The sequence below is a fragment of the Cervus canadensis genome, chromosome 14, assembly GCF_019320065.1.
Source record: "Cervus canadensis isolate Bull #8, Minnesota chromosome 14, ASM1932006v1, whole genome shotgun sequence".
Classification (NCBI taxonomy): Eukaryota; Metazoa; Chordata; class Mammalia; order Artiodactyla; family Cervidae; genus Cervus; species Cervus canadensis.
In genome coordinates, this window is record NC_057399.1 from 6,102,303 (window position 1) to 6,129,864 (window position 27,562).

Consider the following 27,562-nt stretch of genomic DNA (forward strand, 5'->3'; position numbering starts at 1 on the left):
TTTGTTTTCAATGTTATTCTAGCTGTATAATCAATTTGAAATATATCTTTTTTCTTATTAGAGAGCAGTTTTTGAAAACCATTGCGGGATGTGTTCCTTCAAAGTTTGAAGGAAACTAATCTGGTCTAGTGCTTTATTTTTCATCAGAGGTAGCTTTTTGACAATTTTCTCTAATTCTTCTATGGTCACTGGGCAGTGTCAGTAGGCAGAAATTCTGAAATGGACCCCAAATCCCCACTCCAAGGTACTAATGTCCTTGTATAATAATCTCTTGCCTTTGAGTATAGGAAGGTGTGTGAGTGTGATGGTTTCATCGCTTGATTTAGGTGACGTTATGACAAAGGTGAAAGGGCTTTGCATATGTAATCATGGTCCTAGTTTAGTTGACTTTGAGTTAATCTTGAGAGTCCCTTCGATTGCAAGGAGATCAAACCAGTCAATCCTAAAGGAAATCAACCCTGAATATTCTTTGGAAGGACTGATGCTGAAGCTGAAGCTCCAATACTTTGGCCACCTGATTTGAAGAGCCGACTCACTGGAAGAGGCCCTGATCCTAGGGAAGATTGAAGGCAGGAGGAGAAGGGGACGACAGAGGATGAGACGGTTGGATGGCATCACCGACTCAATAGTCATGAGTCTGAGCAAACTCCGGGAGATAGTGAAGGACAGGGAAGCCTGGTGTGCTGCAGTCCATGGGGTCACACAGGGTCTGACATGACTTAGCAACTGAAGTGGAGTTTATCAGAAGGGAGGTTGTCCTGGGAGGCCTGACCTCACAAGTGAGTCTAAAAAGCCCTCCCTGAAGGCAGAGATATGGGGATGTGACGTGTGAAGAAGAAGGTCTCTCTGTTATGAGAGGACCAGGGAGAAGACCACAGGGTGAGCACCAGAGGCGGGGCTTCTTGCTGGTGAAAGTCCTGTCCAGACAACAACCAGCAATGCCTTGGGGGCTCTGCCCACTGCCACAGAGATGGGTCCTGCCAACACGCTGGGTCAACTTGGAATCCGGTCTTTGCTGGCTGAGCTTCCAGAGAAGGACGGATCTGGCCGAAAATTTGATCTCCGCCCTGTGAGCTCCTTAGCAGAGGCCCTGTTGAGAGATGCTGGATTAAGATCCAGAGGCTGTGGGAAAATTCTGTGTTATTTTAAGCCACTAAGTTTCTGGTAATTTGTTGTGTAGTGATAGAAAATGAATATAGTCAGTTCAGATTTTTTTTGGAAGTCAGTTTTGTCATTTATATTTTGTTAAAAATCATCCATTTCCCCTGTAATTTTAATTGTATTTGCATAGAATTGCGCAGAATAATCTCTTATGATTATTTAAATTTCTGAAATTTTTTTATCCATTTAAAAATTTTTTATTTTACTTATTGAAGTATAGTTGATTTACAATGTTGTGTTAGTTTGAGGTGTACAGCACAGTGATTGTTATACATTTATGTATATTTATTCTTTTTCAGATTCTTTTCCATTATAGTTTATTATGAAATATTGAGTAGAGTTCCCTGTGCTATACAGTAGGTCCTTATTGGTTATCTATTTTATATATAGTGGTGGGTATGTGTTAATCCCAAACTCCTAATTTATCTCTCCCTTACTCTTCTCTTTGTTAACCATAAGCTTATTTCCTATGTCTTTGAGTCTATTTCTGTTTAGCAGAGAAGCTCATTTGTACCCTTTTTTTAGATCCCACATAGAAGCAATATCACATGATATTTGTCTTTCACTCTCTAACTTACTTAGTATGATGATCACTAGGTCCATCCATGTTGGTCATACAGCATTATTTTATTCTTTTTTTATGGCTGATTAATATTCTATTGTGTATGTGTACCACATTGTCTTTTTCCATTCATCTGTCAATGGACATTTAGGTTGTTTCAGAGTTTATATATGGTGGTGGTGGTGGTTTAGTTGCTAAGTTGTGTCCAACTCTGGCTCCTCTGTCTATGGCATTCTCCAGGCAAGAATACTGGAGTGGGTTGCCATTTCCTTCTCCAGTCAGAGTTTATGTATTCTTTTTCTAATAAATGTTAATTAACTATTTTCTAACTAATTAAATCTGTCTCCAAACCTATCTATATCTCTTATCAGTGATTTATTTTTGGTTCTAAAGAATCAGCTATTGCACTACTAGTTTTAGGTTTTATAAATTATTGATTTTTCAAGTGCTTATTAATATTTCCTTAGATTAATTTATTTTTTATTTGCAAACTGAATATGGATGTTTAGTTTGTTTATTTTTTATTCTTTTTTTATGTTGATGTAGGAATTTAAGAATTTACCTTTTCTTCTGAAAAGAATTTACCTTTTCTTCTGAACACTGCTTCAGCTGTATCTCCTAGGTTTTGAAATACATTAATTTACCTCTTTTCCTTTTAACACTAATGTGAGCTCCTTTATCCTCCATATCATTCCACTCTACTACTTTTAACTTGTGCTGTAGTTGGTCACTCAGTTGTGTCTGACTCTTTGTGACCCCGTGGGCTATAGCTCACCTGGCTCCTCTGTCCATGGGGATTCTCCAGGCAAGAATATTGGAGTGGGTAGCCTTTCCCTTCTCCAGGGGATCTTCCCAACCCAGGGATCAAACCAGGTCTCCCGCATTGCAGGCGGATTCTTTTCCAGCTGAGCCACCAGGGAAGCCCAAGAATACTGGAGTGGGTAGCCATTCCTTTCTCCAGCAGATCTTCCTGACCCAGGAATTGAATCGGGGTCTCCTGCATTGCAGGTGGATTCTTTACCAGCTGAGCTACTAGGGAAGCCCCACTTTTAACTTGGTTCATTTTAATTTCATTTTGTTCCTTTTTCTCAGTCTTATCTTTTATGTCCCTCTATATTTTCAGTACATTCTTTTTTCTTTTGTGTTGCTTTCAATGTGACTTTCATTTTTTGGCTTTTTCATTATATCCCAATTGCTGCTGCTTATTTTTTTTTAAATCTCCTTTCTTTCAATATTTTGTCTAATCTCAGCAAGCTCAGCATGTCACATTGTTTTACAGAATCAATGACTTCATTAACCTCTTAGAAGAATTTATAACATATATACAGCAACATGATTTTGATGACCATTCCTGATCTTTTCTTCCTTTTTTTCTTACAGTATTTTAATATGCTATTTCCTTGAAAAGGTTGTAATTAATCTTTGAGTAGGGTGTGTCCTTCTTAACAATGACGGTAAGCATTCACTTTATGACACAGGATTTTGTGTGTGAGTGAATTCATTTAGCCTTTATTGGCTGCATCCAACAGAAACTAGCTGCTGTAGGGCTGCTTGGATATTGAGTATTTTTCCTCCATTCTGCCTCACTAACAGCCTGCTTCCTGCAAACATGGCTGGTCTGTATAGACCTCCTCAGACCTGCCCCCAGTCTGCCATGCACTGCCTCTCTTTGGTGCCAGACTCAGTTCAAAGAAGCTCTGGCCACTGGCAGTCATTCCTGTTGCTACTATTTCGAACAAGTGATTGTTGGTTTTCTTCTTAGGATTTCCCCCAAATACTTTGGGCAACTGAGGTCTGGTGACTTTAAATGAGACTTGTAGCTGGACATTCTGTCTTCCCTTGCTCCTGATTTACCATCAATTTTTTTAAAAAGATATGATTAGTTTTTAAAAGTGTATTTTATTTTTCGGCTGTGCTGGGTCTTCATTGCTGCGTGGGCTCTCTCCAGTTGTGGAGAGAGGGGGTTACTCTCTCGTTGCGGCACATGGACCTCTCATTGTGATGGCTTTTCTTTCTGTGCCGCTTCAGTAGCTGAGGCTCCCAGGCTCCTGAGCACAGGCACAGTAGTTGTGCCCCACGTGCTTAGTTGCTCCACAGCATGTGGATCTTTCTGGACCAGGGATTGAACCCATGTCTCCTGCCCCAATTTATCATCAATGAATTGATATTTTTTTAAAAAAATAATTTTGTTATTATTATATTTTCCTTAATGAAGACTTTATTATTATTAGTTACACCACGTGGTGTGTGGGATCATAGTTCTCTGACCAGGAATCAAACCTGTGCCCCCTGCCTTGGAAGCACAGAGTCTTAACTGCTGGATGACCAGGGAAAGCCCATCACTGAATTGATCTTACTGCATGTGATAATTTCCTTATACACTGTGGTTGGGGGTAAGAGATCTGATACTTTTGTCAAGAGTAGGTTTTTTTTCCTATTTCTGTTTCATATTCTTTTTTTGTTGTTGCTGTGAGTGTTCTATAAGAGCAGACCTTTCTTTTCCAGTTTAAAAGTGTAAATTATAATTGTATAATATTCAATTGTTGAACCATAAATACACTTAAAAGTTTTTTGATGGCTACATACTATGTTACTGCTAAGCTGCTAAGTCACTTCAGTCGTGTCCGACTCTGTGTGACCCCATAGATGGCAGCCCACCAGGCTCCCCCGTCCCTGGGATTCTCCAGGCAAGAACACTGGAGTGGGTTGCCATTGCCTTCTCCAATGCATGAAAATGAGAAGTGAATGTGAAGTCGCTCAGTCGTGTCCGACTCTTAGCGACCCCATGGACTGCAGCTTACCAGGCACCTCCGTCCCTGGGATTTTCCAGGCAAGAGTACTGGAGTGGGCTGCCATCGCTTTCTCTGAAATACTATGTTAAGTGTTAAGTAAATGTTTGTTACTCAGTTATGTCCGACTCTGTGACCCCATGGACTGTAGCCCGCCAGGCTCCTCTGTCCATGGGATTCTCCAGACAAGAATACTGGAGTGGGGTGTCATTCCCTTCTCCAGTGGATCTTCCCAACCTAGGGATCAAATCTGGGTCTCCTACATTGCAGGCCAATTCTTTACCATCTGAGTCACCAGGGAAGCTCAATATACTATGTTGGGAACTTTAAATTCCGCTAATTTAGTGAGGTTATCAAGTTTGATTTTCCAAGTACAAACAATTAAAATCCATGTTTGTTCTTGAGAAGCTCTGTAATGAGACTAAGCTCTAGACTATAGTTTCTTGCACTCTAGCAAATTCCAAATTGATGGCTGTTACTTTGTTTGAATAAAAAGCTGAGTGTTTTATAATCAATGATCAGTCTCTATTGTGTATATGCAAATCTTATTGAATAGCCATTGCATTTTAAAGACAGTAAAATATTAAATTTTACATTAAATCATAACAGGAGTTGTCAACCCCCATATTGGATAAAATTCAGTTGGGAAGAAACTGCTTTTCTTTTTTAAAGTGGTTTCAGAGAATTAGAGTAGCCACTTTCACACAGAGGACATAAAATCTACTTTTTTTTCCAGCTAAGAGAAATTAGGCTAATGGTTTGTAGAGCAAACCTGAATTCTGCTCCTTTCTTTGATATTAACTAGGTAATGGCTTGCCTTTGCAGTTATGAAATAGAAATTATATTTTTACCTTGCATTAGTGTTGAATGGAATAAGAAATTAAATTCAATGACCTTTAAATGCTAAGTCATTACTTTTCCCTGCTAAAGGGCCAAATAACAGTTATTACCAGTATAGGAAGACTAGAATGGCCAGGACTTCGGAACACAGGTAGCTCCATGTGAAGCTTTTAAAAATCAGAAAGGGATGCAAAATAAATGGATGCCATCTATTAAAATCTCAGGCATATTTTAGTCTCTTTGAGCTGTTGTGTTTATTTCTGTGTGGCAGTATTAAGTATTTTCTTTGTTATGTTCAGTGCATTTTCCATCTTCTATTTTTTTCTCTGGGGGCATTTTCTTCCTAGTCACAGTCACATAGATCAAAGATTCAAAGAAACCTTCCAGGCTTATTTTAGGACTGTTTTTTTTTTCCTCCCAGGTTAGAGACATTACTTTGCCCACAAAGGTCCCTATAGTCAAAGCTATGGTTTTTCCAGTAGTCATGTATGAATGTGAGAGTTGGACCATAAAGAAGGCTGAGTGCCAAAGAATTGATGCTTTTGAACTCTGGTGCTGGAGAAGACTCTTGACAATCCCCTGGACAGCCAGAAGATCAAACCAGTCAATCCTAAAGGAAGTCAACCCTAAAAATTCATTGGAAGGACTGATGCTAAAGCTGAAGCTCCAATACTTTCGCCACCTGATGCAAAGAGCTGACTCATTGGGAAATACCCTGATGCTGGGGAAAATTGAGGGCAAGAGAAGGGAGCAACAGAGGATGAGATGGTTGGATGGCATCACTGACTCAATGGACATGAGTTTAAGCAAACTCAGAGAGATAGTGTTGGACAGAGAAGGCTAGTGTGCTGCAGTTCATGGGGTCACAAAGTTGGACACGATTTATCCACTGAACAACAACAGAGAGACTACACAAGATGGGGCCCGAGGGAAGGGAACAGAAGTGACGACCTGCAGACTGGCTTGAGAGCTGGTCTGTAGGACCAGCGTGCAGCCTGGAAGGGTCACACGGAAGGGCACGGAGACGGCCCCTACCCTGCCTCGCCACTGTGTGGCACTGGCCACTCAGTTGCCTGGTGTACCTGTAAGCCCCCTGGACAGACAGCAGGGAACTGGGGCGCCTGAGTGAGGACAAGGCCTCACCCCAGACCCGAAGCCCGGAGCTGGGTGATTTGCCTCCGTGCGGAGACAGCAATGCCCCCGCCCTTGCAACACGAGCTTTCCCTGTCTCTTATGAGATTGAGAGTTTTTGACAGCAAGGTCTGAATCCACTTCCTCAATTTAATGTCTAAACCATCACTCTAGTCATTCAGTAAACATGGCAAATAGCATTCATATGAGGTGGACCCATGATGCATACAGGCTGTCCTGGATTCACTGGAATCCTTGGCTTGCAGTTGGGTGTCTCTCAAGGGCAATTGGGACTTCCCTGGTGGTCCAGAGGTTAGGACATGACCTTCCAATGTAAAAGGTGCAGGTTTGATCCCTGGCCAGGGAGCTATGACCCCACAAGCCTCATGGCCAAAAAACCAGAGCATAAACAACAGAAGCAATATTGTAATAAATTCAGTAAAGACTTTAAAAATGGCCCACACACAAAAAAAAAATCTTAAAAAAAGAGCCCAAAGGCAGTGTATTTCTTCCCAAACAGGATTGTGCCAGTTAAAAAAAAGTATAATTATGTAATTTGATGATGTATCATTTGAATTGATGAAATAGTGTTATGGAAAGAGTTGTTGCTCATATCAAAACTAATTTGAGGAGTTTAAAAGATGGAATTGTTTAAAAATTGCTGTCAAATCAGTGTGGGTGAAGTAATACTAAAGAGTCAAGTAAAAATCGTAAAAAAATCAGAAGGATTCTATGACTGCATGAAGATAGCTTCCAGGTATCTTCAGGTTCTCATTTCAGTTTTTTTTAGTCTTTATTGACTTTGTTACAATAGTGCTTCTGTTTTATGTTATGTTTTGTTTTTTTTTAAGGCATGTGGGATCTTAGCTCTCCAACCAGGGATCAGACCAGTATCCCCTGAATTGGAAGGTGATGTCTTAACCCCTGGACCACCAGGGAAGTCCCTCTCATTTCAGTTTAGAGGAGTCCAAGCTGGGACTCCTGGTGGATGCAAAGTGGATGTGTTCCATGCATCTCTAGTTTACCCCAACTCGAGGACCCAAATGCAGAAGGAACAGCTTTGGCTTCTCTTGCATTAGAAGACTGTGAATAAATGTACCTTTGTCTGTTTTACTTTGGAGGAGGTTTGTTTTGGACTGTGCTGGGTCTTTGATGCTGCATGGGCTTTTCTCTAGATGTGTTGAGCGGGGGCCACCCTCTAGTGGCCCCCGCAGTGTGTGGGCTTCTTATTGAGGTGGCTTCTCTTCTGGGGCATAGGCTCTGGGGGCGCGAGCTTAGTAGTTGGGGTTCTCAAGAGTACAGGCTCAGTAGTTGTGGCGCATGGGCTTAACTGCTCCACAGCACGTGGGATCTTCTTGGATCAGGCATCAAACCCGCGTCCTCTGCACTGGCAGGCAGTTTCCTAACCACTGAGCCATCAGGGACGCCCTAGAGGAGATGCTTAACCCAAGTTTTTTGTGCTTTTCTGCTTTATCTGATGTTTATGTTTAATGGGTGAAATACCCATCTCAGTTGTGTTTGACCTGAAGGCTCGTACTGGGCTTTCTTGCATGTTTCTGCAGGGTCTAGCTTGCAGGGCACATGGATTCATGGTGAAGGTTTCTGATGAATATTTTAGAGGGAATAACTCAAACTTTCAGGAACAGAGCAAAGTCTGGTTAGCTAAAAATCTCTGCAATAAACAAGGACAGTGATAGATGGATGTGTTTCCATCTTTTCTGGGAAGGAAAGGAAAGCACCCCTTCAGCTGGTTTGCCGTGTAGCTGGAGACAGGTGAGGCAGACAACTGAGGGAAAGTTTCGTGGTTTATGATTCAGTACGCTGATTTGATTTGTTTGGTTCTTAGGAGCAATTGTGAGCTTTTAGGAGGGGAAAATAAAGCGACTCAGGGAATTAAATGAGTAAAAACTGGAGATCAGTTGAAAGAGAAGAAAAGAACAGGGAGGGAGGCTGCTGAAGAGGTTCCTGTGTATATTAAGTTATTTCTGTGAATATGGAGATAACATATATTCCAAACAATACTGAGAAATTGGAATAAATTAATTCTCCAGGTGGCAACTGGAGAGCCTTTTTTCACATTTATCTTTGAATTTTCGGAGCTTAGCCCAGAGTTGTCACGTCGTAATCAATAAATAAACTCCCACTGAATGAATTAGTGACTGATAAAGGCTGAAAGATTGTGAGAGGTAAGTTATAATTTCCTTACACATCCGAACCTTAAGCTTAACGGATGGGAAGGACAAGAGCACGTGACAGAGGTGGTCACTTGCTGTTGTTCAGTCACTAAATCGTGTACGACTCTGGAGTGGGTTACCATGCCCTCCTCCAAGGGATCTTCCTGACCCAGGCATTAAAGCTGCATCTCTTACATCTCCTGAATGGGCAGGTGTGTTCTTTACCACTAATGCCACCTGGGAAGCCCTTTTGTTCCCAGCTGCATCTCCAACCTGAGCACCTGGAATGCCACCCTGATGTAAATTAGATGATCAGTAAGAGCTAGTTGAGTGTCTGACTTAATGGTGCTTTTTCCTCCTGGCAGCTGGTAACCTAGCAACATTTGAAAGGCAGCTGGATAATTCTGGGTCATGTGAGAATTCAGATTCATATTAAAAGAGATTGGAGCCTGAGCACAGGGCAGATGGATCATTTCTCTAGAGAGCTCTTTTCCTTGACTGTGTCATGAAATACCACAGAAACGTTTTTGTGGTATGCTGTGCTGGTCTCTGTGTGATGGCATGAAATCTCACCTTGCCAGATCTTAGAAAAAGGAAAGATATTCAGAGAGACAGAGAACTGAGGTGCCCTCATAGCCAACACCGTCTGACCCCAAACTCAGCCTTTTGATATAAAGCAGAGGTTTCCCCCACCCCACCTTGGTTTTCTCAGTGGCTCAGACAGTAAAGAATCTGCCTGCAATGCAGGAGACCTGGGTTCAATTCCTGGGTCAGGAAGATCCTCTGGAGAAGGGAGTGGCTACCCACTCCAGTATTGTTGCCTGGAGAATTCCATGGACAGAGGAGCCGCCATGGACAGAGGAGGGCTACACAGTCCATATGGTCACAAAGAGTCAGAGAAGACTGAGAGACTAACACACACACTTCTCTGGACATATTTTCATTCAGCCACAGAATCTTGTAAACGTCAGTGAAATGATTCTTTGGTTGACGTGCAAACAGCAAGCAAAGATGCCTGATGACAAATGCAGACCAAAGTCTTTTTTTTTCTTTTAGACCAAAGTCTTTTGAATGAGAGTTTCTAAGTTTCAGACTTGAAACAATTTCTTTATGATGGTGTGAAATAGACTGGTGAATTCTCAGTTGTCTGTACATTCTCCCAAGCCTGGAGGGCTGACCACCGAGTATCTGACAGTGCTTCCCATGGTAAAATTAATCACAATTTATGGACTATTTCTCCAAATACAGATATTTGATTTTTCTTTGACTTTTTTTTCCATTTATTTTTATTAGTTGGAGGCTAATTACTTTACAATATTGTAGTGGTTTTTGCCATACATTGACATGAATCAGCCATGGATTTAAAATGTATTCCCCATCCAGATCCTCCCTCCCACCTCCCTCTCCATCCCATCCCTCTGGGTCTTCCCAGTGCACCAGCCCCGAACACTTGTCCCATGCATCCAACCTGGGCTGGTGATCTGTTTCACCCTTGATAGTATACTTGTTTCAATGCTATTCTCTCAGAACCTCCCACCCTCGCCTTCTCCCACAGAGTCCATTTTAAAATGTCATTGAACAGAGCTATTTGTAGACAATTCTTTTGATTTATCTCATATGGAGAATATTCCTCGTCTTCTGTGCAAATTCCACCAAAACCTGCTTGAATATGTCCCCCTTATGTTCCAAGTACTAATAGAGAGGGATAGGGACCCCAAGGTCAGTTCTGTCCTTGGAATTCTCTAGGCAAGAGTACTGGAGTAGGTTGCCATTTCCTTCTTCAGGGTACTTTCCGACCCAGGGATCGAACCTGGGTCTCCTGCATTGTGGGCAGATACTTTACCAACTGAGCTACTAGGGAAGTACTTTTTCTCCAAATATGGATATTTGATTTTTCTTTGACTTTTTAAAATGCCTTTGAGCAGAGCTATTTGTAGACAGTTCTTTTGATTTATCTCATATGGAAAATATTCATCATCTTCCATGCAAATTCTGCCAAAACCTGCTTGAGTATGTTCCCCTCATGTTCCAAGTACTGACAGAGAGGGACAGCAAGCCCAAGCTCAGCCCACAGTGGCGGGAAGGACAGAGGGATGTGTCTGAAATGGGACCCCATAAGACAGAGCTGTTGACAAAGAATCTGGCGTTCCCATCAAACAACCTGGGGCAATGTAGTCCTGAACCTCTAGCTGTGTTTCCATGGTTTCTAGACAAAGACAGCAGGGCTGCATTCCAATTATAACCTTCAGAATGACAGATAATGGGAGAAAGAGGAAGTGGGGTAATAAAACCCCAGGTCACCCTGAAAAGAAGCAATAGATAGAAGTGATAGCGACGTGAGAGGTTCAAGTTTATATTTGTCTTAAAAATACCCCTGTGATGTAGAATGCAGATGTCCATTCTGCAAACTCTCAGATTTCCCGCAGTCCTTTTATCTACACCCGGTTCTTTATTCAAAGTCAGGTATCTCTTTAATACAGGTTTTCTTTTTCCATTTTTTTTCTTCTTAAATAATTTTTTAAAAAGTATAAGGACTTCCCTGGTGGTCCAGTGGCTAGGCATGCATGCCCCCAGTGCAGGGAGCCTGGGTTCAATCCTTGGTCAGGGAATTTATTAATAGATCCCACATGCCACAACTAAAGACCTGGCATAGTCAAATAAATAATAATTCAATAAATTTAAAAAAATTGAGGCATAGTTGATTTACATTGTTTCAGGTGATTCTTAGGTTATTATAAGATATTGAATATAGTTCCCTGTGCTATACAGTAGGTCCTTGTTGTTTATTTTACGTATAGTAGTGTGTGTCTGTTAATCCTAAATTCCAAATTTATCCCTTCCCTGCTTACCCCTTTGGTAACTAGTTTGTTTTCTATGTCTGTGAGTCTATTTCTGTTTCATAAATAAGTTCATTTGTAGCTTTCTTTTTTTTTTAGATTCCACATATAAATGATACTATATAGTACTTGTCTTTTTTTGTCTGACATTTCATTTAGTATGTTAATCTCTAGGTTGATCCATGTTGCTGCAAATGACATCTTTTTTTGTTCTTTTTCTTATGGCTGAGTAACATTCTATTGTATATATATGCACCGTATCTTTATCCATTCCTCTGTCAATGGGCATTTAGGTTGTCTTCATGTCATAGCTATTTTAACTAGTGCTGCTGTGAATACAGCGGTGCATGTATCTTCTTGAATTGTAGTTTTGTCCAGGTACACGCCCAGGAGTGGGAATGCTGGGTCATATAGCAACTCTTAATGTTTTGTTTTTTAAGGAACCCGTCCATATTGGTTTCCTCAGTGGCTGCAGCAATTTATAATCCACCAGCGGTATTAAGAAGGTTCCCTTTTCTTTACACTCTTTCCACTATTTATTATTGTACAATACAGATTTTTTCTTAATAGCATTTTAGACCTAAAGAACTCAGGAATTGAGAGAATATAAAAACCAAAAAAACTCTTGAACTGTGAAAAGTAAAAAGTGTTCTTTGAGTTCTGATGATATTGCAAATGTAGCAACGCTGTATTTTCCTTTACTGCTGGAGTCAAATGCAATTTTCTGTTTTTCCAGTGGAAGGAATTATTGTAATTCCTTCCAGCTTTGGACCACATCTGATATCAGTAGTATTTTGCCAGAGTCAGCACGGAGTTCACGGCCATGCTCTTGGGCTATAATGAAGACATGCTCCTCTGTTCAGTGAGTGGAACCATTAGCTAAAGACTAACAATATAACTGTGAACTTGGGAATGGTGTTGGCAGATATGACTTGGGTGAACGGGCAATTTTGTGTTTCTGTATTCTCTGCAATTGAGTCAAACTGAGCATTTTTATCCGTAAGCAACACCAGGTAGTTTATTTAATCTTTAGAACTTAAAAAAGTTAATGTAAAAATCTTTAAAACTTTTAAGTCTCAGTTTCTTCATCTATAAAATAGAATAATACCAACTTCTTAGAGCTGTGGTTTTAAAATATATAATGCATGTAAAGCACTTGGCCTAGCATCTGTGTATCATTTAATCATTGTATCATTGAATAAATGGTATAAGTGCACCTGTACAGAAGTTTGAGGAAACAGTGCCTAAGTGTGAAATTAGATGTGTTTCAATAATGGTGAAAAGAAGCACTGATTTAGTAAATAGTGTTTCCAGGTTTATTGCCAGCAATCAGATTGAAAATTCTAGATGTCCTGAAGCCTGCCGTCATGTCTCCTGAGTTTCTCTTTGGGGATATTTATTTTATGACACTTTGGAGACAACATAACATTTCTGTTAACACACTGAATATGGTTATTACAGTTGAATAAAAACCAGTTTTATAAATTTCTTTTATGCATAAATTAAAAAAGTTTAGCTAGACTATTAGGTTTGACTTTTACTGTATTCAGGATACATTTTATTTTAGCAAGAATTGGTTTGACTTTATGATAGGGGTAATTAAGAGAGCTGATTCATTTACTGAGATTTCAGTGTGGTAAATTTTGTGAGAATCACTATCTTCTGTATGAATAATGACAAGGATAAAGGAAAAAAGAAAACCTTTTGCATAGTTTATTTTGCTTTGATTATCTGATCTTCATAAGTTGTAGTAAATGTTGTCATTTACAAATCCTGAAATTTGATATACTATTATATATTTATATATCATGTATATGTATATCAGAATATATGCATGCATATATATGTAATAAAGGCTTCCTGGATGGCTCAGTGGTTAAAGAATCTGCCTGCCAATGCAGAAGAGCGGGTTCGATTGGAGAAGGGCATGGCAATCCACACTAGTATTCTTGTCTGGATGATCCCATGAACAGAGGAGCCTGGTGGACTACAGTCTAAGGGGTCACAAAGAGTCAGGCCCAACTGAACGACTGAGAATATATGTAATAAAGTATATAATTTCAGGAGTACTTATGGTCCAAGCAAGTGGAAACGAAACCTGAGTAGTTTCAGATAAAAAACTCACTTGTTTTGGAATTATATAAAGATTCAGTTATACGTATATACATCATTTAATCATTAAATCGCTCAGTCGTGTCTGGCTCTTTGCAACCCCATGGACTGTGGACCACCAGGCTCCTCTGTGCGATTTTTCTGGCAGGAATACTGGAGTGGGTTGCCATCTCCTTCTCTAAAGTATTGTGTTTGTTCTAGAACAAGCACAAAGGGCAGAAGCTCCAGTAATTCCACTATGTCACCTCCTTGCCCCTGTCTGTCTGCTCTGGGGGCCTGAGAAGGAACGCACTGCCGGTGGAGCCTCAGGGCGCTCGCGCAGCGCGGCTCCTGCCTGCAAGTGGGACCCCGAGCTCTTTCTCCTCTGCTTTGACTTTGATGGCGTGACTGCGTCTCTCTGAAGCTTCAGGAGGAAGCAGCCTCTCTCAGCCAAAAGCTGAGGTGGGGAAATGACATGTCTGTTTTCGATGTCAATTTATAACATAGGTCACAAAACGAAATGTCGCCACTCCATTAGAATTGTCAAAAAGAGGCCGACCTAGTGTGGCAAGGGTGCTGGCGGCTTACCTTGAAAGAAATTTCATACTGCTCTCCTCCCCAGATCTCCAGACCTGGATCATAGCCACCCAACTCCCAAAACCATTTGCGATCCACAGCAAAGAGACCTCCAGCCATAACGGGAGACCTGTGAAAGGAATAAAACCATCTTTAAAGGGCTCTGAGCACCGGGGACCCTGGCATTTTGCTTGGGGATAAAAATAGCAAACTTTAAGTTTTGTGGTCACCGCACAGAGGTTTTCAGCACAGGTTTTCTGTGAGTGTACATGAGTTCTCACGGGGTCTCTGATCGCTCCTGGAACCCCCATGGGCTTTGAACTTCATAGTTCAGGCCCTCAAGCCACTCACGCCCTTTGGAACCACACATTAGCTCCGTGTGTTTGTCATCAGAGAGAAGTATATGATGACTAGTGACTCATATGTTGGGAAAATCAGTGGTTTTATGGATTTTCCTCAAAGTGAAAGAGATCTTATGCTATCAGACACATAAAAACGTAGAAAACGCAGTTGTAGACCATACCTTTAATTAACTTCTCTTATGTAATCACCGTGCACCTACCATTTCCAGGTCATGTCCATTTAACAGATGGTCAGAACAAAATAACCAACCAGAACTAGTTATTAGCATGCCGATGCTGGAGTTTAAACTAGGTCTTCTCACTTTACTGATGTTCTTTTAAAAGTCTACCTTTCTAGGAAATATTCTTTTGATCAAGTAATAATTTCAAGTTTTCTGTTCTTGCTAGGATGCATTGCAGTCACATTACTAGGTAATGAGGTAATTTATAATCATTGGATCCTGCCCTAAAATGTTATTTTTTTGAAACTCAGGAGCAGCTTTTCAGTTTTTCTTGTTATTATTATTATTCTTTGTTAATGTTTTTGCCACTGTTTTGCAGTGGGAGCATGAAGTCTTAACCACTGGACTGCCAGAGGAGTCAGCTCACGTGTGTGTGTGTGTTTAATATTTATGTATTTGGCTATGCTGAGTCTTAGTTGTGGCACGTGGGACTTTTTAGGTGTGGCATGTGGGGTCTTTAGTTGTGACATGCACACACTTACTGTGGCATGTGGGGTCTAGTTCCTTGACCAGGGATCAAACTTGGACCCCTGCATTGGGAGCTTGGAGTCTTAGCCGCTGGACCACCTGGGAAGTCCCTGGTCTTGTGTTTTTGAATGTTCACTATGTGCTGGGCTCTTCTGTGGGATTCTTGTCCAGTTCCCTTGATTAATCCTCACTGCAGCCCTAGGAATACCATCCCTGTGTTCTATTGGGAGAAACAGGACGAGGGAGGGCCCAGCATCCTCTCTGGGCCAGGAAGGTGGTGGCACTGTGGCTGATTCCAAAGCCTTTTGCAATGCTGTTTCTGTTTCAATGTCTAAAGAGAGTTGATGTTGTTTAGTTGCTAAGCTGTGTCCCAATCTTTGTGATCCCATCAGGATCCCACCATGGACTGTAGCCCACCAGGTTCCTCTGTCCATGTGATTTCCCAGGCAAGAATACTGCAGTTGGTTGCCATTCCCTTCTCCAGGGGATCTTCCCGACTCAGGGATTGAACCCATGTCTCTGAGTCTCCTGCACTGCAGGAGGACTCTTTACCCCGGGTAAAGAGAAACAGCGACATAAATGTTTACATAAAACAACTAGAGAACACTTCATGCAGACCAAGCAAATCTGTAAAAACACACACAATAAAATTTTTGTGACACTTCTGAAGATTTTTTGGAAACAAAGGATATTTGTACATATAAGTACAAGACACTAAATACTGAAGACATGTTTAAAAATGTCTAAGTAAATAAGACACACCAATTTACAGACTCACTGAAGTTGTGCCGTTGGTAACTTTCTATGATGCTCTAGAGGGACATAAATGTGAATTTATTTAAGTGTGTTGTGTATTTCAGAGACTTTGCATGTTACGATGGTACTTGGCCTAATCACTTCAGTTTAAGGTTTTAAAAAATATGTATATGCTCTCTGTAGATGGAAAGATTACAAGACAGGAAGAGGGATTTATTTCTCCCCTAGGAAAGTGAGCAGGATTGAAGTAATAACACAAAGGATCTCATGCATTTTAAAAACTCTGTTTGAAATAGAAGGCTTGGAACCAGATGTGCCTTACTTTAGCTCTCTCTCCAGCAGTATATTCTTTTCCCATTTTCCATGCACTGAATTTCAGAGGGAGTCACAGCTGTAGCTGGGACAGACTGACATGGACCATGTCCTGGGGGCAGTTCCTCAGTGATTGTATTTGATTCATCTCTGTCATCTTTGATTCTGTGGGGCTTGGGCTTAAGTGATTAGAAAGTCTCAATCCTTAATAATAAATTGTAAAATATAATTGAGAGATAACCTAGCATAATATATAGTTTGCTTCACTGTTAAAAAAAAGCAACGCGTGCATGCTCAGTTACTTCAGTCGTGTCTGACTCCTTGCGACCCTGTGGACTGCAGCCTGCCAGGCTCCTCTGTCCATGGGATTCTGCAGGAGAGAATACTGGAGTGGGTTGCCATGCCCTTCTCCAGGTTATTTCCCTCTCAGGGATCGAACATGCATCTCCTGCATTGCAGGCGGATTCTTTACTGCTGAGCCACTGGGGAAGCCCCAAAAGAGCAATAGTCATAATGGAATTGCACGTACCTAATTTGTTAATTCTGGATCTAATGGGGCAGGGACTAGTTTAGGTGTGTGGGAAGATGATGCGTCTGAGTGTTGGGGAAATTAGGATATCCAGAATGCAGCTGGATATATATGTTCTTAGACCAGAGATATGGTCAAAACTGGAAGTAAACTTGGTTGACATCAGTTTAAACACAGCAAGAAAAATCATTAGAATGTACAAAAATATCCAGTAATATTGAGGGAACATGGCATTGAGCTGTGTTTATTTTGGCCAAAATACACCTGCATTTCAAAAAATTAAAAAAAGAAATTGTCTGTTCTATTCAGTCTGGACCACAAATGGAAAGATCTTAAGTCCTACCAATGTGTTCTCATTTGACTGTGTAAAACATGAGGCCAGGGTGCAACAGAATTTACACTGTGCAGACTAAATCTCCCAACTAGAGTTACTACTATTATAGATATGGAACTAGTATAGATATTGGAAGAGAACATCCTAGATTGATATTTTTTATTGTAAATGATTTGTTGGAAACACAACATCTCGTTTTCTTGATGAGTTTATAAAAAACTAAACTTGGGATGTGTCTTTGGTTAGTTTGAGGCATAATAAAATAAATTCAAATGGACCCCCTTACCTTCACTGATGTTGTTTCCAAGCCCTAGATAAATTAGCATCTCCTATCTTGATTAGTGTGAATGATTGGTAAGAAACAAACCTTTTGTTTATGTATTTATTTGTATTTGTCCATTACTCTTTTGAACAGTGTAACTAAGGTATAGTTGTCATGCAATGAATTGCAAATATTTTAAGTGGAAAATGTGATAGGTTTTGACTTATGGATACCCCTGGGTACCATCATTACATTCAGGAAAAAGTAACACATCTATCATGCCTCCAAAATTTCCTCATTGTATCCCTCCCTCCCTCCTGACCCTCTTCTCATTCCTTTCCTCTAGGACATAACTGATTTATGCCTCTGTAGATGAGTTTGATGGAGAAGGAAATGGCACCCCACTCCAGTACTCTTGCCTGGAAAATCCCATGGATGGAGGAGCCTGGTGGGCTGCAGTCCATGGGGTCGCTAAGAGTTGGACACGACTGAACGACTTCCCTTTCACTTTTCACTTTCACGCATTGGAGAAGGAAATGGCAACCCACTTCAGTGTTCTTGCCCGGAGAATCCCAGGGACTGGGAAGCCTGGTGGGCTGCCGTCTATGGGGTTGCACAGAGTCGGATACAACTGAAGTGACTTAGCAGCAGCAGCAGCTGATGAGTTTGAATTGTCTAGAATTTTATATAAATGAAATCATACTGTATGTACTCTTCTTTGGGAGTATCTGACTCCTTTCATTCATGTCATTATTCTGAGACTCACTCTTGTTGTAATGTCTTAATAGTTTCTTCCTTTTTTATTGCTGAGTAGTATTCCATTTGCATGGATATACTATAGTTTGATTAGCCATTTGCCCACTGATGAACGTTTGGGTTTTTTTCCAGTTTGGGGTTATTACAAATAAAGCTGCTATGAGTTTTCTGTGCTAATCTTTGTGTGGATATATGCTTTCATTTCTCTTGAGAAAAAGCCTGGGAGTGGAATGACTAAATCATGTGGTAGGTGTGGGTTTAACCTTTTAAGAAACAGTTTAGTAAGAACTGTGTAACAGTTCTTAAAGGTTTAACCTTTTAGAAACTCTTTCCCAGAGTGCTTGTAACTTTATATTCCCACCAGCTGTATTTGAGTTCCAACTGCCACTTATCCTCATATACTTGATATGGGCAGTAACAGGGGCATGGTGGTATCTTATTATGGTTTTGTTTTGCATTTCTGCAATGATTAATGAATGGTGCTGAGCAAATTATGTTATTCCTTTATTTTGTCTAGTCAGTCTGGCTAGAAGTTTATTGATCTGCTTAAAGAATTAACTTTTGGTTTCATTGATTTTTCTCTATTGTTTTCAGTTTTATATTTCATTGATTTCTCCATGGGCTTCATTAGTTTAATTATTCTACTGACTTTGTACTTTATCTTCTCTTCTTTTTCTAGTTACTTAGGGTGGAAGCTGATATTATTGATCTGAGACTTTTTTCTAATAAAGCTATTTAGTACTGTAAGTCTCCCTAAGCACTACTTTAGAAGAATTCCGCAAAAAAAAAAAAAAAAAAAAAAAAAGATATTCAGTGTTCCCATTTTCATCATGTTCAAGTACTCCATAATTTCTCTTTTGTTTTCTTTCTGTGACCTATGGGTTATATAAGTGTATGTAGTTTAGTTTCCAACTATTTGAGAGTTTTTTTTGAAGATCTTTCTGTTATTGATTTACATGCAACTCCATTGTGGTTAGGGAACACACTTTGAAAGACTTGAATCCTTTTAAATTTATTGGCGTTTTTTAATGGGTCAGACTGTGATCTGTACAAATGTATTCTGTTGCCATTGAATGGAGTGGTTTATGAATATTTATTAGCTAAACCTGGTTGATAGTGTTGTTCAAGTCTTCCATATTCTTATTGATTTTTCTGCCTCCTTGTTGTATCAATTACTGAGAGGGATATTGAAATCTATGACTATAATTCTGGTTTTGTTTATCTCTTCCTCTGTTCTATCAAGTTTTTGCTTCATGCATTTTGTAGCTCTGTTAATAAGTGCGTATATGTTTAGGAATTTCATGTCCTCTTGATGAATTGACCTCATTCTCTTTACAAAATGACTCATCACCTCTGGTAATATTCTTTACTCAGGCATTGATCTTGCTTGGGTATTAGTATAGCCGTTTCAACTTTCTTGTGTCTATATTTAAAGTGGTTTTCTTGTTGGCAGCTTATAGTTGCATCTTGCTATTAAAAATCCCTGCTTTTTCATTGGGATGTTGAGATCACTTATTTTTAATATGGTCATTCCTGTGATTAGGCTTAAAACTATTATCTTCTTTGCTTTCTATATGTCCCATCTGTTGTTTCCTTTTCCTCCTTTCCTTATCTTTATGGTTAATTGAATATTTTTCATGATTGCATTTGGTGCTTTTCTGCCTACGTAAAAAAATTTTCTTGGAGATACAGAACTTTTTGGGTGCTAGATATTTGGAACATTTTTGAGTTTTGTTCCAGGATGCAATTGGAGGTAGTTTGACCCTTTTGGAAGCCTTGAGCAAGGCATAATCTACAAATTATTCACACCCTTAAGGCAAGACCCCGTGTGTGCTTCAATGTCCTGCGATCATCGGGTTGTTCAGTCTGATGGGAACAGACCCTCTTCTCAGCCTTGGGTGCCTTCTGGCCACTGTTTCTTCTGATTCTTTCTAGTGGTTCTTTTGCATTTGTGGGCAGAGGCTCTTGTCAGTCCTCTGCTGAGGACTCAGGGGGTACCCTCTGCAGGTCTCTGAGCTCCCTCCCATGTGACTCTCTTCTGCCCTTGAAATTCCAGCTGCCCTGTTCTCCCCGGACTTGGCTCCACACCAAGTTAGGCTGGCCCCACCGGGCTCCCCTCCTTACACCACAGCCTGGAGGCTCTCTCAAGTAAGCAAGCTGGGGATGATTCCAGGTCTCACCTAATTTCTTCCCATCTCTCAGGAATCACTGTCCTTCATTCCCAGATGTCTGGTATCTTGAAAAACCACTGTTTCATGTGTATTAGTTTCTTGGTTTTTCAGATGACAGGGTAAATCTGGGCCATATTACTCCAGTTTGTTCAGAAATGGAAGTCCAAAAGTCTACCCATTAGTCTTTGTTTTAGAATATTTAAAAATGTATATTTTTAGTAGATGGTATGTTTGCGTGTTTACAAAGAATCTTGCTCCCCACCACTCTAATTGTATCATCACAAACAACCATGATTTTTCCTTATGTATCTTTTCAGAGATATTTCATAGTCATATAAGCAAATATAAATCTATCTTATTTTTCTTCCTACTCTATGAAAATGGTTGTATGCTACATCCAGTGGTCTTTACCTAATTCTTTTTAAAACTCTCTAACATATTTTTTTATATCTATTTTTATTTATTTGGCTGTTCTCTTAGTTGTGGCGTGCAAGACTTTTAGTTGTGTCATGCAAACTCTTAGTTGTGGCATGTTGGATCTAGTTCCTTGACCAGGGATTGAACCCAGGTCCCCTGCATTGACAGCTTGGAGTCTTAGCCACTGGACCACCAGGGAAGTCCCTCCATAACATATTTTAATGGTCATGTCATATTGAAAAGAGCTTTCTTGTTCTATTTTCCTAATATTTGCTCATTATTCCATTAAGCATAAAATTGTGTATCCATCTATATATATGGTGAACATTTAGATTATTTTCACTATTTTCCTATTTCAGAACTTCCACAATAAATAATGTACATATATCATTTCCACATGTGTAAGTAAATCTTTAGGAGAAATTCCTAGAATTTTGTATTCTGGCTTGTTATAAAAAGTAAAACTGTAGAAACTGATTTACTTTTCCACTTCTGGAAGCTAAAGTTTCATTGTAAATTGTGTCCTAACCTGACACGTTAGTTCAAGTTTCACACCAGTCCAAATGCAATGATTTAGGGTCTGATGAAATAAGAGGAGAGTCAGATAAAAGTGGCAATTCTACCGAGAAATTACAGATCTATCATAAAATATTAATATCTGTCAGTCTACTGGTCGATTTCGCCAAGGAAACGTCATTATTGTGATAATACTTGGAGAGGAATTGTTGAAAAGTTTCCCAGGGTAATTCATTTTTCAAAAAGGAAAGAAAGAGGAATAAAGGATGGATTTGAGGCTAAGGATGGGAAAAGGCCCCGTGCTGGGAAGGAGAATAGTAATAAGAGGAGGAGGGAGGCCAGGGCTGCTGGGGCCAGAGCATCCATGGGGTGGGGTGGGGGGGGGGAGGTGATGCTTGAGAGGCGACCCATGCAGTGCCATGCAGGGTGGGCGCTCAGAATCCCCGCTGGTCCACGAAATGGGCAATGCCAGGCAGCACAGATGGTCCCTACATTAGTCTATATTTGTTCTTTCCCCTGATGGCCGCCACCCTCTCCCTTCAAGCGCAGAGTGAGCCAGGGCATCGGCCCCGGTGTTTCTGGTGGCTTGGCAGGAAGAGTCTGCTCAAAGGCTCATAGAAGCTTGTCCTTCCAATTCTTGCCCTTCCCAGCTCGAGATCGCAGATGATGCGCAGAGAGGGAAGAGAGAGGGGAGAAGGTAGACCCCCGCAGAGCTGTCACCCTGGGGTGATGGAGCCCCCCACCCTGTGCTGTGGAAGTGCCACTGGGACACACAGGGAGGATACCCCCCCACCCCCCACCCCCCAAAAAAACCACAGCTCTTGGCTGTAACAAGCTATCCTGTGTGGAAGTCCCAGAACTGCTGGATCCAAAACCAGCTGGCTTGCCAGCAAGGTTCTTGGTGGCCACCCCAGTGAACTGGTAGCCATGGTCACAAGGACAAGTCTGTTGGTTTGGCCTCATTGGATTCTGGAATGTTTGTCTTCCTGGAGAAGGAGGGACTGCCATTGTAAGGGAGACTGAACTTCCCGCTGCTTTTGTGCAGAGACCTCAGAGCTGGATTTGAGTAGCTCTGGAGAAAATGGCTCAGCAGATAAAGAATCCACCTGCAATGCAGGAGACATGAGACTCAGGTTCGACCCCTGATTAGGGAAGATTCCCCAGGAGGAGGAAATGGCAAGCCACTGAGGTACTCTTGCTGGGAGAATCCCATGGACAGAGGAGCCTGGCGGGCTGCGCCCGTGGGGGCGCAGAGTCAGACACGCCTGAGCACATGGCACATTGTCATGCACAGGTGGGTGTGCAGACTGAAATCCACACCTCATCACACAGATGTGGGTTAAGTCTCCTGCAGTGTTTTTCAGCGACATCAAGAGAAGGATACCTTTGTTCCCTGTAGATTGAAAAAGATTTCATTGTTGCATTGTTTTCTCATCAGAGGAAATGGAGAAGGGCTGTTGATTATTTTTAACTTATTCTTCTACTTTCTTGGTGCCTCAGACTTCCCTGGTGGCTCAGACGGTAAAGCGTCTGCCTGCAATGCAGGAGACCCAGGTTTGGTCCCTGGGTTGGGAAGATCCTCTGGAGAATGAAATGACAACCAGTAGTACTCTTGCCTGGAAAATCCCATGGACAGAGGAGCCTGGTAGGCTACAGTCCATGGGGTCACAAAGAGTCGGACACAACTGAGTGACTTCACTTTCTTCTACTTTCTATTTTCCATTTTAAATATATACTAATTGCCCAAAACCCTTCCCACTGGCCCCATGTCCTACAATTTCTAATTTATTTATCTTCATACTCCTTGATTTCTTCCAAAATACTGTTATTGATTTTGTTTCCCTGGGAATATTAACACACTGTAGACATGTTTTACTGGGACTGTGTGTCCGTGTAACTTTTAGCATATTAATGTACTTTATAAGCATTGCTCAGGTAATGTCACAACGCAGGTTTTGGGTTTTGCTATTAGGAAGCAACTGTTATCCTTGGGTTGACTTTTAAAATGGGTATAACCATGAAGCAACATATTCCTAGAGAAGATTCTTTATTCTTCAGGCCATAGAAATGTGACTTTGGTGAATACCTAATGGAAATCAATTTTCCATTTTGTATGGTGGCTGTTGAACCAGGTAACGAATATGCTTTCCTTTTTAACTTACAGTAGACTAGTTTACTTTTCCACATCAGTTTTTATATTCCAAACTTTACTGACTTTAAGTTCATTGGGCAATTATGTAATGTCCTAGAAACGTTCTTATTTGGTGCCAGTGAAAAATTCCTCATGTTCTCATTTGCAAATGCATTTTTCAAAGCGTATTCTTGGTTGTTTTTGCTAAACCAGAAGGTGTATCCTTTTTTGGGGGGATGGGTTTTACCCTGCTTCACGTGGGATCATTGTTCCTGGACCAAGGATCAAACAAATATCCTCTGCAGTGGAAACAGGGAGTGTTAACCATTGGACCACCAGAGAAGCCCTGGGATGTAGTTCCTAATTCTAGTAGCCTAACCCCATGATTCCCACAGAATTGCAATAAGTTGCTAGTCTTCCTAATATTCTCTATATCACACAGGGACTGTTTCCTCACATATGAACAAAAATGGCATTTTAATAATAACAAAAGAAAAACCTCTAGAATATTTTTGTCTACTTTCTCTCACTTTCAGAAAGTGTTATTTCACATTTTAATACATCTTGTTTATTCTTTAAGAGTCAGAAGACTAAAAAAAAATATCCTACTGAAAGGTAAATACATGTAAAAATTTATGTTTAAAATGGGCAATTAAAACCTAGGTCCAAAAACCCAAAGGAAACCTTCAATTTGGTCTCTTAGAGATCTGGTTCTCAATTTCCTTTCACTTTAGTGGTGTCAATGAGAATTCTGAATGTGTGGGTTGGAATGTGAATTTGATCAGAAATGAATGGCATGATTTCCCTCAGGACTCCATCAAGCCAAGTCAATCAACATCAAGACAAACCACATAATTTTCAATTATGTAATGAGAAATTTTTAGTTGGCCCATGCCTCAGAACAGTTACAGCTAAAATATAATTATTATTTTCAACTAGGATTCAAATTGTTGAGTAAAATGATACTGCAGATTCAAACATAGAATCTTTTCTAACAGGTTTTTTCTTTTAAGTATTAGATCATTGGTTACATTAGAATTTTGGAAGGAGTGGCTACAAAGCTCCTGATATATTGAATTGTATCATTTATCTCTTTTTTGCCGTTTTATTTAAAATTTTCATTTTATTGGAATATAATTGCTTTGCAGTGTTGTTAGTTTCTCCTGTACAATGAAGTGAACCAGCCATGTGCATACATACAGCCCCTCCTTCTTGAGTCTCCCTTCCAGCCCCCCCCGCCACCCCTCTAGGTAATCACAGAGCACCCCACGAACTGACTCAGTACCTCCCGTGAATCGGACACAGTAGAGAGTATGTTTTCTTACTGCAGCCTTCGTATAACAATCCAACTCTACAGCACGGGGGCGATGGACCACAATTCAACGAGTCAGCAGGAGATTTCAGTACCTCACTTTACAGATTAGGAGACTGAGACCTAGAGTTATCAAGTGATATATCTAAGGTCAAACAGGTCATGGGGGAAAAAAACCCTGCATGTGTGTGATAAGGTGCAAGTAATTTTACTTTTCAGTGTTATTATAAATTCCCTAGATCATTCTTTGATTTTTCCAACCTTTCAGCAATTAGAATAAGTGCTAGTGGTAAAGAACCCATCTGCTAATACCGGAGATGTGGGTTCTATCCCTGAGTGGGGAAGATCCCCTGGAGAAGGAAATGGCAACCCACTCCAATATTTTCGCTTGGAGAATTTCATGGACAGAGGAGCCTGATGGGCTACAGTCCATTGGGTTGCACAGAGGCGACATGACTGAGGCGACTTAGCATGCATGCATGTTTCAACGCTACTTTTTCTATTTTGGCCCAGCCAGTCCTCCCCTCCCTGTGTTCACATGTCTGTTCTCTATGTCTGGGTCTCCACTGCTGCTCTGCAAATAGGTTCATCAGTACCAGCTTTCTAGATTGCATATATAGGTATTAGTATGTGATATTTATCTTTCTCTTTTCAGTATTCTTGCCTGGAGAACCCCTTGGACAGAGGATCCTGGTGGACTACAGTCTATGGGGTTACAAAGAGTCAGGCATGACTGAGTGATTAACACTTTCACACTTTCTGACTTACTTCACTCTGTTATAATAGACTCTAGGTCCATCCACCTCACTAAAACTGAGTCAAATGTGTTCCTTTTTATGTCTGAGTAATATTCCATTGTATCAATGTACCACAACTTCTTTATCCATTCATCTGTTGATGCACATCTAGCTTGCTTCCATGTCCTAGGTATTGTAAATAGTGCTACTAGGAACATTGGGGTACATGTGTATCTGAGGAATATGGAAAGGGTATATGTTCAGTAGTGGGATTTTTGGGTCATGTGGTAGTTTAATTCCTAGTTTTGTTTTGACACAAATTCCCCACAGACCCCTGACAGTGTTGCTGAGGGCGCCTGACTTCAGCTCCTGGTCCCCCATTTGTTTTGGTCTATCAGGCTCCATTCCCCTGTGCATGCTGCCATGGCCCTTGGAATGACCTCTCCTGGCTGCCAGCCCAGGTTCTGATCCCTCCCATCAAAACCAACACCACAAGGAACACAGTTAATGGTGTGAGATGGCAAAGCAAGTCATTTGTTTCTAGTCACAGAGACTGTTCAGAACCAACAAGGCCACGTGCAGCCTGGGGAGCCCTTCTTCCATATACAAACAGGACTTCTCATTCCAGGGATAAATGCTGGTTGTTAAAATCCAGGCATGGATGAAACTGCAAGAAAGCTTGTTTTATGCTTCATTTATTTAATAAACATTTGGTAGTTTCTGCTTACGAAAACATTGCCCCTTCATCTTAGTAAGGAATGCAAAATAATGCTTTTTCCCTTCAGCACTGACTGCAACGCAAAGGCAATTTTGTTTTCATTTCCTAGTATTTTATATTAAGTTAGAATGGGCTGTAAGTGGCATGAATTTTTAATACCTCTTATCAAAACTTTGGGCTTCCCTTGTGGCTCAGTGGTAAAGAACTTGCCTGCCAATGCAGGAGATGTGGAGGATTCGGAAGATCCCCTGAAGGAGGAAATGGCAACCCACTCCAGTATTCTTGCCTGGAGAATCCCATGGACAGAGGAGCCTGGCAGGCTACAGTCCATGGGGTAGCAAAAGAGTTGGACATGACTTAGCGAATAAGCAAAACAACAAATCAAAACTTTACTGTTTAATAAATTTACACCATATATCCACCACATGCTTAATGCTCTTAATTCCTTAAAAACAGAACAGAGCACAAGAAAACAGGGACTGAGGAAAAGAGGTATTAAGCAAAAAGGCTGTAGCTGTAACTTATACAAATATCTCCATAAAAGCATCACCTTCTTTTCCCCTGTGGGTCAGCCCATCCACAGAGAAGTTTCATCTAAGTTTCATCACGTGGCAGGGGGAAGAACACCCTCTCTGCCCTGCATCTGGTTCCACCTCTGGGTCTCATTCGAGAGCAGTTTTCACACATGTGCACAAATTCTTAGCCCTTCTTCTCACTGAGAAGTGGGTCTACATCTCTGTCCTTGCACTTGGATGGGGTTATGACAGCCCTGACCCACAGTCTGACAGAGCGATGCTTGTGGCTCCCGAGCTGGTTCACAGGAGACCCCGCGGCTTCCAACTTGCTGGGGTGCTGATGTCAGGGCTCTGAGCTTCCCCGTAAGCAGTCAGTCCCCAGGCCGGGAGGGGCGAAGGTCCTGTAGGGAAGCCACATGGAGGGGCCTTGATGCTCTTTTCCTTTCATCTCTTTCCTAACTTGTCAGGTGTTTTTAAAGATTCTTATTGTTGATTATTTGCGAAGTCATGTCCGACTCTTTGTGACCCCATGGACTGTGGCCCATCAGGCTCCTGTGTCCATGGAATTCTCCTGGCAAGAATACTGGAGTGGGTTGCCTTGCAGGCAGATTCTTTACCAACTGAGCTACCAGGGAAGCCCTTGACAGAATCTTCTGAGGCCAAACTTGTGCTTGTTACATTATTGCTTCAGTTTTATGTTTTTTGGTTTTTTGGTTGCAAGGCATGTGGGATCTTAGCTGCCCTATCAGGGATCAGACCTACACCCCCTGCATTGGAAGGTGAAGTCTGACCACTGGACTGCCAGGGAAGTCCCTGCTATTTGTTTTTGAAGAATGGGTTATTGTATGGATATTTCTGTCTTTTCTTTCTTTAAGATGTCACTC

At 41.0% G+C, this 27,562-nt stretch overlaps 1 protein-coding gene across 1 annotated transcript in view; it reads right to left on the bottom strand.

Moving 5' to 3' along the window:
• Positions 1 to 27,562, bottom strand: part of GALNTL6 (polypeptide N-acetylgalactosaminyltransferase like 6) — a 909,229-nt gene that overhangs the window by 123,972 nt on the left and 757,695 nt on the right. Inside the window, exon 6 of the mRNA XM_043487121.1 lies at positions 14,174 to 14,291. Coding sequence (XP_043343056.1) covers positions 14,174 to 14,291 — 118 coding nt within the window. The remainder of the gene's footprint in view (positions 1 to 14,173; positions 14,292 to 27,562) is intronic.